This window comes from Myxocyprinus asiaticus, chromosome 21, assembly GCF_019703515.2.
Source record: "Myxocyprinus asiaticus isolate MX2 ecotype Aquarium Trade chromosome 21, UBuf_Myxa_2, whole genome shotgun sequence".
Taxonomy (NCBI): Eukaryota; Metazoa; Chordata; class Actinopteri; order Cypriniformes; family Catostomidae; genus Myxocyprinus; species Myxocyprinus asiaticus.
The window spans coordinates 22884288-22897279 of record NC_059364.1 but is presented as its reverse complement, the minus strand read 5'-3'; the positions used below and the strand labels follow the sequence as shown (position 1 = coordinate 22897279).

General features: G+C 37.8%; 1 protein-coding gene across 1 annotated transcript; it reads right to left on the bottom strand.

Annotated features, from left to right (window-relative positions):
* Positions 1-2924: 2924 nt before the first annotated feature.
* Positions 2925-12661, bottom strand: LOC127412210 (poly(A) polymerase gamma-like). The gene is made up of 22 exons (XM_051648411.1): positions 12497-12661; positions 11430-11597; positions 8651-8717; positions 8478-8559; positions 8264-8373; positions 8115-8168; positions 7506-7617; positions 7286-7375; positions 6828-6966; positions 6572-6644; positions 6352-6472; positions 6172-6256; positions 6036-6089; positions 5744-5863; positions 5379-5488; positions 5121-5242; positions 4863-5026; positions 4251-4360; positions 3733-3938; positions 3348-3428; positions 3131-3190; positions 2925-3033 (listed from the first exon to the last, which is right to left on the bottom strand). The coding sequence occupies exons 1-22, from the start codon at positions 12511-12513 to the stop codon at positions 2932-2934; spliced, it is 2247 nt and encodes a 748-aa protein (XP_051504371.1). The 5' UTR covers positions 12514-12661; the 3' UTR covers positions 2925-2931.
* Positions 12662-12992: the final 331 nt, after the last annotated feature.

Sequence of the window (12992 nt, the reverse complement as noted above, 5' to 3'; positions counted from 1 at the left end):
TTTTTGTGTAGCTAAAATAGCTGGAATTGGGTTATACCGGAAGTGGTACACATTCACGGTTGATAATGGCGGCGCTCTAATTCGCTGAAAAATAAGGTGGATAGACCTTATTCACAGCTGTGCAATCTTTGATTTTTAATGGGAATGACAAGGAGGCTGTGAGGGATAGACAGACTTACAATGTCTTTAATGAGCTGGTCTGCAGTTTAAAGTGTTTTTGGATCATTCCGCAGACAAAACATTGATCAAATATCTGTCCAAGGTCATTCAGTATACAAGGAACTCCAGACAATGAGTTGTGGAAAAACAGATGTGATCTAGGAGCTTTATACAGCTTTATACCGTTCGTGCCACTGAAGAGACTGTAAGTTTATCCCTCACAGCCTCGTTTCCATTTCCATTAAAAATCAAAGATGGCGCTAGCGAATAAGGTCAATAGATGAAGGTACTATTTACAATCAAACGCCCCGTCCCTTCCGGGTTGTTTTGGTAGCCCAGAAATGAGTTGCTCCATATGGGGCTTTGCTCAAATTGCGATGAAACTGCCCAAAAAGTGCTGTTTGTGGGGGTTGAAACACCCCGTTTCCAACAGATTATTGGAGATAAGGGCTTCTTTACATTGCCACCAGATCGTTTCATCAGGAAAAACACAGGATTTTACATAAATGATGATAAGTCGCGTCTGCTCTATTAGACACAACTGACCCGCAGTAGTTGCTGGTGGATTTTAACTTTATTTAACGAAGAAATCACATAAACTCTGATCGCAAACGACTGTTTTTAATTCCCAAAGTGCTGTCACTGTGACAGATATGAAGTCAAATATGATCTAACGATGATCTTATCTGATCAAGACCGCGATATAACGGGAGGAACAAATCCGTCTGCACCACCGCAGAGCGTGGACTACTGTTTGTGAAAGGATAAGTGAATAAAAATAATGTCATAAAGCGAAAATGATGTCTTTGCATTTGTTTTGAATGCAGTAAATAATATTGTTCAATCGAAATGTTATTAAGTTTTGATATGGAATATGATCATATTGAAGTATTATTTATTGTAAGTGGGTTAATCATTTAAGCAGTTAAGACGCATATTGTATGTCTGATGGTAGGTTTCATTTCTAAGTACCTACATTCTTAGGCTGTAGAAGTGTGTTAAACGTGTGAGGATGTGTATTCAACCAGTTACATGACTGACATAGTCATACAGGCTCATTGAACCGTTTAAACTTGTTTTGCCGATATTTCAGAAAAGAACCCACATACTTTCTTCGCTGTAAACCATAGATGTTCCTTTATAATAACTTTTATTTTGATTAAAACTGCAGCGTTGCCTATTTCCACCATTGAAATCTGCTGCTCGAAAGAACGCGGAAGCGCGGTTTCCTGCGGTGTGACGTCAGAGTAATTTCATCTAAAACAGATCTAGTTTTACGTATCTTAGGCAATTCATGTCCAAGGTGTTGCATGAGAAATGGGATTAAAGAGCTACGAGATTACAACCACAATACTTAGTACGTCACACTGATGGCCCATTGTAGTTTACGTCATCAAGCAGTGAGAGTTACAATCTTATCACCTACTCTGTATGTAAAAAATATTTTTTTAATGTATTAATGTATACACATTTATTTTCTCAGGTGTACTTGTTTCTTTAAACTCTTACGTTCTCCAGCACAATTCATATTTGCAATTATTGATATCCTAAAAAAGGACATGAGACACATTGGGGTTTTGTGAATTTTATGTTCTTAAATGTAAAAGGCAGTTTACAAAGCATACAAAAATACATTTGAAATACAACTTTTGCCCTACAAAAAGAATATGACAAGTTATTTTTAAATTGTACTAAAGGTAACAGGAATATTGGCGACGCAAATGAGGTCTAGAAGAAAAGAAATCCAACTGCAATGCATGTGATATTAAAATGATAATGGTACAAATAAATAAAATGTTAAGAAACCCCAAAATGAACAGTACGCCCAAGGACAGTGGCTTGTGGCAAAAAAAGAAAAGGAGGGAAATAAAAAAAAAAAAAAAAAAAAAAAGGAAAATCATGGAAAGAGGGCAGAAATCTCATTTAGTTTTTGTTCTTGAAGTTCAGGAGACACTGCCATTCAAACCTCCATGGGAGGCGCAGGGGTGATACCCTAGACACAGGGAGTTACACTCATGCACACACAAAACCCAACACTCATTCTGTAATCATTTAGCAAAATAACTAATCCAAAGCTTCCAGCAAACTGCCTTGAAACAGTGGCCCAATAAACCATCAACAACTGCAGATGTAATACTGTTCTTTTGCTCTTGAGCACGTAACGGAACTTTGGGGTGGCAGCTGAGTTGATTGTGATGGGTAATTGGGTCATGGTTATTAGTTACTAGTGATGACTGTTCACTTGCACCCCACACAAAAGGTCCTCCCAGAAACTATACAGTGGAGGGGGAAAAAAAAAAAAAAAAAAAAAACAAAATCGCAGGGAAAAACCTCTGACAAACAATGAAGAATTTCATAGACAATGACAAACAGGACAATTTTTTTTCAACTTTTTTATGTTAATAAAAACTACATTAAGGTGGCACAAAAAGATTAACAATGATTTTAAAGTTATATACAAAGTACATCAACTGTACAAGTTGTTTCAAAAGCTCAAATAGATGTTTACCAAGCAAGCATTCTGACACAGTAAGGCATAAAAAAAAAAAAACAACACTCCAATATTTTACACTGATAACTTTGCAACAAGCAGGAAGACCAGCCAAATATCAGTAGCACAGTTTAAAAGCAGCACTGCTGTTACACAAAAGGGACTCTCACACTGAGAGATGACCTATGCAGACAAATGTTTGAAAAGGGGGGAAAAATTGATTAAAAGTGCAAACTGAAGAGGGGTTGCAAAAATCAGTGTTACCTGTAGAGAGCATACTGCTATCGGTTAAGTGTGAGCCTGATAGAATTTTTAATCACACGGAGGTTGCTTGTGGTGGGGACTGGTGAAGATGCATCTGGAAGCTCTTTACTGGGTAGTCTCTGAAAACACAAAGACATTCTGACATACAGTATTGTCAAAAAGCATTCCAATTTCCATTTGGACACCAAACTATGATAATTCTTGCATGGCCCTTACCTGTGTCCTTGATGTGTCAATTGTTGGTATGGGCATAGGTTGTGTTACGACAAGACCCTCCTGTCAAACAAATGTTTTCAGCAATTTGTTTTTGCACAAACATTGCGTGAGACCTTATTTTGTTGATGCAATACGACAGTTTCACTTTCAACAAAAAAAATCCAAATGTGGTCAGCACCTGAGGCAATAAACATGCAAAAAGAAAAAAAGCCCTCACCACTGTTGGCCCATCTCCCCTTTCCAGGCCATTGCTAGTCAGAGGGTACGGCTCTTTAAACGCAGAGTCATCAGAGAACATCTGAAGCAAAAGATAACAATATTATAGGGATTTTTCACCAAAAATGTTTAATTCTGTAATTATTTACTTACCCTCAGGCATTCAAACCCATATTACTTTCTTCCGTGGAAGACAAAAGGAGTCACTATTCACTTTCATTGTATGGAAAAAAGATGCAATGAAAGTGAATGGGGACTGAGGCCATCAGCCAATACCATTTTTTTGTGTGGAAGAAAGACTTAAAGTTTAGATGAGCAAATTATAAAGATGAACTTGTAAAGGATTTTTTGGCTTGTGCACTTTCTGCCTGTGAAAAGCTCATCACCTCTATATCTTTGTGTTTCTTAGGTGGCTCCTCTAGAGATGGAGAGTGAGGTCTCTTTGGTGCAATTCCATTTAAGCTGTTGGGCAGTTCAGTGGGGCTAAAGGAGGGTGAGGTCACACGTGATATCACACTGCGGCCCACCACTGTGGGAATGGTGTTGCCAGTGGGGAGTTCTGTAAGCTTGGCAACTGGAGTGGCCACGGGCTCTGAAAGAGAGAAAAAGTGCCAAATGAGTGGAAAGTAACAAATCAGAATGAACGCTGCTAACAACTGTGATTCCACAATAAATGGTCCCACAAGTCAATGCATTAAGTCTATTATGGAAGATATAGGCAAAGTCCAAAAGCTGGAAAACGCTGCCTTCGAAGGCTGTATACAGAGGTAGTATGAAAATACAGTGCCTTTCAAACTGTTCTGAGACTAGTACATTCATATAAAAATGCTTTTGCTTAAGCCATTAACTGAAGCAGTAAGGCAGCTGCCTTAGCTTTCGGATGCAGCCAATTGTTGGCACTTACTGGAGCCGATGACTGGAATGGACATGCCCTGTTCTGGTTTCGGAGGAGATGGATCTGATGCTGGGGAGCCGTCCATAAAAACAATGACTGAATTCTTGGGTGGGCTAATACTACAGGAAAAAAAGTTAAGGAATGTAAATGTTCATAATAAACAAAAGAAAACTAAGCTTGAATAGAATACACCAATTAAGTCAGCTAACCAACTTAAACTACAGCTTAGTGCTTGCAGTCTGTATTATGTCAGTTCAAAGAGTCATTTAAAGCAATATACATATGTAAAAGCATTTGATATTACTCCTAGCTTCACAAATCATGTTTTTGAAAAGGAGGACATTATTGGTGCAATTGGTCATATTTCTCATTTCGCACTGAAGCAAAAAACATGAGTAATATTTAATGTTCTTTTCCACTTTGCTGCTCTCTTGCCTAGTCATTTCTGGATCAGGTGACCCATGCTTTAAAAAAAAAAGTTTCCTGGCAGTCATGAGTCATTAACTATTTTGAAAAGGGCATTTTAGCCCTTTGGACAGCAAGTAGTTGACAGGTCATTCAAAATATGCAACAAATACCTTGTAGAGATCCCACTAGACAGCTGTCACTAATATACACTACCTGTCTTCAGGTGTGGAGATTGACTGACATGGTTTGATGACTGGTGTAGGTGAGCTGAATGGGGTGCTCGTGTCTGTGTCCCTGGAGCTGTCCAGCTGACTGCTATCCAGTGAGCAGCGCTTTGACCCACCACCATTTGAACTACGGTTTATATCTCCCAAACTCTGCCCAGAAGAGAAACAGGATCAAGGTTTATCTTCTTTACAGCACTACCAAATTCTCTTCTGTAAACTCTCAGCTATGAGAGAGTGCTTTTACCTTCTTCTTCCTCTGAACAATTTCAGGAGGCAGGTAATGGTGCAACTGTTTCTTCTTCACATGTGTGGCCTCAATGGTCATGCCATCCTTCAACATGTTGATATTGCTAGCCTGCCTATAAACTACAATGGAACAATACTTTCAGATGTTACAATAGACCCAGAGTTTTAAATTCCCCCGAACTACATATAACACAATTACAAGTTTAAAAAAGGACATACCCTTTGACAAAAACAAAACAGAAGCTTAGCAGCTTACCAGTGTCTGTGAAGGACTGAATGTCGTAAGTCAAGTCAATATTCACACAGTCAGAATTATCCAGTTTTTTGAAGTTGATTCCAATAAACCACATGGACACAAATTCATTCCTGTGAAAACAGACGTGTAAAAATGTATATAAACAGATTTTTTGGGGGGTCAATTGAGCGGTATAGTTTTTCAGGCTTTGCCAACTGTGATCACAGTGTGCAAAGCAACCATCTCATAATTGTAACAGAAAACCTTACAATTAAGGCACAATTTAAATATGTATTCATATATAGGTAAACTAATACTATATCACAAAACATACCATTACTATGCTATAAAATTATTCACAATACAACAAAAGATTCTTTACTTACTCGTTTTGGTTCTCTTTTGACCCAGGAAAAGACTGTGGGTTCACATGGGCAAGAGTGATGTACTCATTGCGCTCCAAATTTCCAACTAACACTCTTATCTTTGATTCCACCAGTCCAATCCTGTGGAAGCAAGAAAACGATTATATAAAGAGTCTATGATTCCATACTTATGACTCAATGTCAGAGGACAGATTTCAGAGTGCAGACAGTGAAACTGCTCATTTTAGAGTAGTCTTTCTCATTGTCTTTTAATAATAATCCTCTCTTTCAACAATCATTTATGTGCCCTTACCATTCTAGGTGGTTTTCCTCAGTGGATGCCCTGGCAGTGAGGACAATGTAATGCCTGCAACAAACAAATCAACATTACATTCTACGTTCTCTGGAAGCAATCTCTGATATGACATTGAATGTGGATATTCACTTACTTGTACTTCTGGAAAAAGTTGGGTGGTTCAAACAACTTGGACCAATCAGCCTTACCCTGAAGAATTTCATCTGTAACAGTGAGACCTTTAAACAGAAATATTGAAAACATGAGCAAGAGAAGCATTAAGTGAACTGGCCAATAAGAGACAATCTGCCCAGCTTGAATCTCAATTACATACCATTCTTAAACTCTTCATTCATGATGGTGCGTGTTGAAGTGGACACGTTGTAGGTAGAGTTCTGTTGTGGGTAAGCAGGAGTGATGATTGGCATCAGATGGTACCTGTCTGATGGATTCACCTAAGGATACAACAACAGAGGGTGTAATAGAAACAGAAGCCTTTGCAAATATTTACAAACACTGCATCATCAGTATGAATAAAGTATAAGAACACTAACCCGTGGGTCCCACACTGGTAGATTTAAATTGCTGTCCTCAGGCTGTTTTAAAAGCACAGGGTTCGGCCATTCCCTGATGAAGTAAATTATACCAAAAATGCATATGGGAAGGAACAACGAAAAAAAGGAAATGGATATGGATATATAGAAACACCACAACAATGGACATTCCAGATATACAGGACAGGGACTACACATTAACACAAAACTTGAAGTTTCAGTTCCACTACACAGATCTGATTTGCTGTGATCTCACCATTTAGAGAAGACCAGAAAGAACTTGTGCACGAGTGTGGCAGCGACAGCATTTGGGTACAGCTGACATGTTCTGGCCACCAGCATAGCCCAGGAAACTCCACCCAGAAATCCTAGCATGTTGGAATAGATTCCACGTCCTAAAGGTGTAGAAATGTCAGTGAAATGCATTAAAAGTTTTAAATGCTTATGAGCAACTTTACATAATTGTGCCTGCAAAGGTATGATTGGAACATACGCGGTTGGAAGTTTCAAAGTTCCTTATGAGACATCAGAGCATAGTACACAGAATACGCAGAGAACATACATACACCTTACAGCTGTGGTGCTCTTGCGGGTGAAGAAAGTTTGTGTACATTTTCTAATTCCTGTTCCCCCCTAATTTCCTGTTCTCTTATACTACTGTATCAATAAAAAGCGATAAAAGGTCAAAATAGGCAAACTTCAAAACAGACTTACGTTTAGCCCACAATTTAATGGCTCTCAACGTCAACCTGAAATTCTCTTTATTAGGCACCAAATACAAAATCTCATCAGTAACACGACAACCTGTAGAAAACAAAAAGCAATTTATGAAAGAATCACACAAAAATAGACTGCACTGAGAAAACTAGAGCATGCATGACTACAGATGTGATATTTAAAATCACAGGTAAGGATCATGGAGGGAGGGTATTACCGTTTAGACTGCGAATACATCTGATGTCCAGGTTTCTGAGGAGAGAGTCTCCTCTCAGGTCCAGGTTATCTGGAATAGACTGCAGAGCGAGCCTTGCAAACAGCAGATCAATCTGTGTAGAAGAACAGATTATGACATAAGGGGCGTTCACACTGACAGCATCTTGCAGTGAACTAAAGCAATTAATTTTCAAAGTGAGTTGGCAATTTCTGCTGAGATGAGTGACTACTGGCAATGCAACTTATATTGATAAGAAATTGTCAGCATTCTAAACGAGTTTGATACATGCATCGCTGTCCTGTCCTGACTTTGTATTATGGACTGCTGTAAAAATATACAAATAATTTCCACTGCAGAATGCTTAAATAAAATAAAAACATTCTGGCAAAACACCTCATTTTGATTTTTTTTTAAAAGGTATGGCCACACAGCCCACCAATGACAGAGTATCCAGAGTAGAAATGCCTACTAGCTAGCTAACAACAGTACAGCGATCTTTAGTGATGATGAAAAAATAAATAAATAAAATCACTGTTGGTGTGAACAGGGTTTGAGCATTAAAATATCAAACAGATGACATATCATGACATCATATCATGACTGCTTTACCTCAATGCCATCAAACTTGAATTTGATCACCGGTACAAATGCATCCTCCACAGCCTGAAATAGAATTAAAAACAGGATTCAAATCACTCTTAAAAGATTACAGGAACTTGAGATAAAGGTGTAAATGAGGAACTGAAAAAGATATTTACCCGTAGATCCTTGATCTCATCATGCCTTTTTAGTTTTTCAAAGAAGGATGAAAAAAAGTCAATCCTTTCAACATGACGAGGGGCAACACACAAAGCATCTATATCAGCACCTAAAGAGAACAACATCATTTTGATTTGCAAACAGGGTACATATCCCTTGGTTGATAGTGCCTGACCTTTAAAAGTCATTCTATTGTGGTTTCAACAAATGTACCTTTTGTGTGAACTCCCAACCTATATGACCCAAAAGTAAAGATTTTGCCACCAACATTCACCACTGCTGATGGGGGAAGATTCTGTGAAAGAAGTATTGATTTTATAAAAAGTATTCTATTATGTAAAATGGTGATCAGGCAAATAGTGCTTAGATTCAGGAGTACTCTTTACCTTTGATTCACTGATCTCTGCAATCCACTCCTTCACAAATGAATTCAGCTTCCCAAGAACTGCAAGCCTACAGTTCACAATCTTAATGTTCATAAACATACAGGACACAGTGCAAACCTACATTATAAATACGGGCCACAATATATTTGGAGAATTAAATGTATGTTTATTGAACCTCCAAATGCAAAAAAAAAAAAAAAGAAGAAAAAAATTTGAAATGACATATTTTAATTTGAAAAGTTTTCAGATGAGCTTTAGATGCTTGTTTAATTTCTACTTTATCAATTTACTCATGCTTGCATAGGGCCCACTACACCAAGCTCATCTTCAGAAAAAGTGACAAACTACACCACCATGTGGTTACTCTATTCAATAACTTTATATTTGTAATATCCTTGATATCTTGCCCTATAATGTGTGACCATTTTGAGATAATTCAGATAATCATTCATTTGCTTAAAGTTTTACCATTAATGAGCAAGGAAAACAAATACTTGAGAATGTGTCTTCCTTCTTTACCTCTTAAAAATCAGTACACATGAAATCTTGCATCATGTAGTGCATGTTAGAGGCAAACTGTATGCAACCATCTTTTGCCTAATAGTTATCACAAGTCAACAGGACATTCCATTAGCCAGCAAAAAAAAAAAAAAAAAAAAAAGCCAAAACATTTTTTTAAATACAAAGGATTATCTTAGAATAAAATTATTTTAGTTAAAAGGCAAGTCATGTGTGAGAAAAAGGACAAGGCATTTTAAAAGCTGTGCATCCAAAAAGGTGCATCTTGAATGCTTTTAACCTCTCGACTTGTTTAGCTTAAAAACCACATATTTTACACTGGTCATCAAGACTAGACCCAACAGTATCAAAATTAGTTATCATACACAAGGTACACAAAACTGTCATTAAAATCAAACACTGAAAATTATCAATATAACGATGAATTGCAAAAGCCAAAAAATATTCAAAATGATCAACATGATATCAGGTTGAAATGATCAGACTGAGTAGGACAACTGATGATTTTGTAAATGCATATATAACTGCAAACTGTCATTTTTGTAGCCTAACACATGGAACAAACACTTGGCCAAACATTGTATTAGGCTGCTGAATATAAAAATTGCACAGCCAATGTTGGCATCTGCCAAGTTTGGCCAGCTTCTACTAAATTACAAATAAATTTGAGCAAAACACACTGTAGCGTTTGACTCACTGGATTCATTGGATTGCCCTTGCATATCAACAACATAGATATGGGAAGTGTTTTCTCCCTTTTAAAAGTAAATAATCCTATTTATTTTGACATTTAAATTAGGGTTGCTCCAATACCAAAATTTTGGCTTCGGTACAATACCAGCCCTGGTACCTCAGTATCGATACTTAGGTAACAAATAAATAGCCTCAGATTATTAAAGATATTACACAGAAAGGGATCTGATTAAAAGAACTGCATAAAGCACAAATTCTGTGTTTTCCATTTAAATTTTTCTGGATTCCATGTTTTATGTTTTAATAAAAACAGTCATCAAAATAGATTTAGCAATTTTGGTCAAATAAAATGCTGCACAACAGATCTTCATAGTATAGAGTAAATGAAAACATTAATGAAAAAAAAAAATTGATTACCTGTGGCACAAGGCTGCTATGGCTGAATCACAGCTTGCTGATATTCAGTACACTTGGTTTTGTAATATTGCTTACATAAATAATAATATTATTTTTTAACTATGATAGTAATGACGATAATAAAAGTGTATTATTAAATAGTTAATTAGTACTGTTATTCCCATTACTTTGAATATTATATTTTACAGAGCTTTTATTTTGATGGACCTTTATGTTCTTCCTGTGTGTTTTTGACGGTAGTTTATAATAAGCTCCGCATTCAAAATGAATTGCGGAAATAGTAACGAGCTGAAATCACTGAAAGAGGAATTCATGTAGGATGCATTGACCACCATGCGCAATCTGTGTATTAAGTATGACAGTGTTAATAGCACTGCACTGGAGTATGGTACCGAAATTAGCAACACGATGAGATCATATCATTTAAAAATGTTTGGTATGGTGATATTTTGTTAATAGTGGCATACTGTAGGGGGCCTGGGTAGCTCAGCAAGTAAAGATGCTGACTACCACACCTGGAGTCGCAAGTTTGAATCCAGGGCGTGCTGTGTGACTCCAGTCAGGCTTCCCAAGCAACCAATTGGCCCGGTTGCTAGGGTGGGTAGAGTCACGTTGGGTTAACCTCCTCGTGGTTGCTATAATGTGGTTCTCGCTCTCAGTGGGGCGCGTGGCGAGTTATGCGTGGATGTCAGGGAGAATAGCGTGAAGTCTCCACACGAACTAGGTCTCCACAGTAATACGCTCAAAAAGCCACGTGATAAGACGCATGGATTGACTGTCTCAGACATGGAGGCAACTGAGATTCGTCCTCTGCCACCCAGATTGAGGCTAGTCACTATGCCACCATGAGGACCTAGAGCGCATTGGGCATGCCAAATTGGGGAGAAAAAGTAATACAAAATTTAAAAAAATACAATAGTGGTATTATGCGCAACCCTAATCCAAACTATGCCTGATTACACATGGTTGCATTTTATTATGTGCATTTAGCATTGTTTTCACCCGACTGTCCAAAACCCTAACACACTGTAAAATACAGAAAGAAGTATTCTGCATGTTTGGCCACTAGTAGTGGGAGATAAAATAATTTTTTCAGGGTCAGTGTTGGTGCCATGATTGCGGAGTGCAGAATTTAAAGCCCCCTGCTCACCTGTGATTGAGCTCATCTTCACCCTCAAACACTCCAAATGGTTTCATAGCCTCTGTGAGCTTCTGAGTGTAGATATGGTCTATCTCTCTGGGGTAAGCCAGACTGATAGAAGATGTGATGCCATAATGTTTCCGAGGCTGCTGCCCGCCAAGCGTACTGTTACCAATTCTGCAAATAAAGAAGAGCATGGAACAGGTCATGCTAACATTACTGTTACCCCAAGTCTCTCTGACCCCAGCCTAGCTGGGATATGTGAGGAAAAAGAATTTCACTGTATATGTGCAAATGTATAATGTGATAAAGAAAATAATTATAATTAATTATGTTACCCCAAGTCTCATTCTACACTGTAAACACATTAGAGACAAAGATAACCAAATATTAACACAAAAATAGCACTGAACTAAATAAAATAAACGTATTAAACCTACAACCAGTTTGAAAGATGGTTGATTTAGACATAACATATGACAGTCTAAACATACCACCCAAACGTGCCTCATAACGTGTACAATGCGTTTCTCTGTGAACGTTTGTCACGTGTAACCCAGTAAATGTTGTTTTTCAAGTTTTGATGGACACACGACCAACAGTACCTCAAACATTTGTTTATCAGGGCGACGAAACATGAAATGCAGGCCTAATTAAAGAGCCAAATCTATACAATGACGCTTGGCTGTATATAGATATATAATGTATGTCACAGTTCTTATAACGTTATAAAGGCAGTTCGTTTCTTAAAACGTAAACAAACACTGAAACACACTGGTTACCACCGTTCACATCAACTACCACTGACACTGTTTTTTTCTGTAAACAAAGGCAAGACTGCTTGCCCAATAGTAACAAAATAGATTTTAAATGCACCAGGCTGAAACGTGGACATTTGGAATGTGCACGAGTAATTACTTGACTTAAAAACACATACTCAGACCACTTATCTGCTATAGTCCCATTGACTAACCGTTAGCCAAATAAACAAGCTAAACTAGCGTAGCATTGCAGTCTCCCTCTACAACTAATCGGCTTCCCCAAACTACTTCACTACGGGTGCACGAAACACTTACGTTGACATCTCTTTCATGACCTTGCGTAGAAATGTCCAAATATTTTCAGAACAAACGCGCAGAAAACATGTAAACTCAGCCAGCAGCAGCCCCGTCTCAATTTATAACAATAGTTGTTGCTCCAATATGGCGCCCAGCGGACAGACATCTCCCGAGATGCTTTGCTCAGTGACGCGAGAATATAAATGTTTTTCAAACGTCGCAGTCAGTTAGCGATGGGAAGATCGAATCATTTTACTGACTTGAATCTTTGAGTCTCGTTCAGCAAAATGAACGAATCTTTATTCGTCATTTCGTTCATTTAAGCTGAATTAAATTAAAATGTTACATTTTCAATAGCCAAATCCTCCCAACACGTCTACTTACGCAAACTTTGATTATAGTCCCAATAAGGAAAAACTGATAATGCAGCCAAGGACAAATTATGAGAAACAGAAAGATTAGTTCACTTCTGGAATCTTCGTGTCTCTGAGTCGTTCGTTCTTTTGTCACTGCA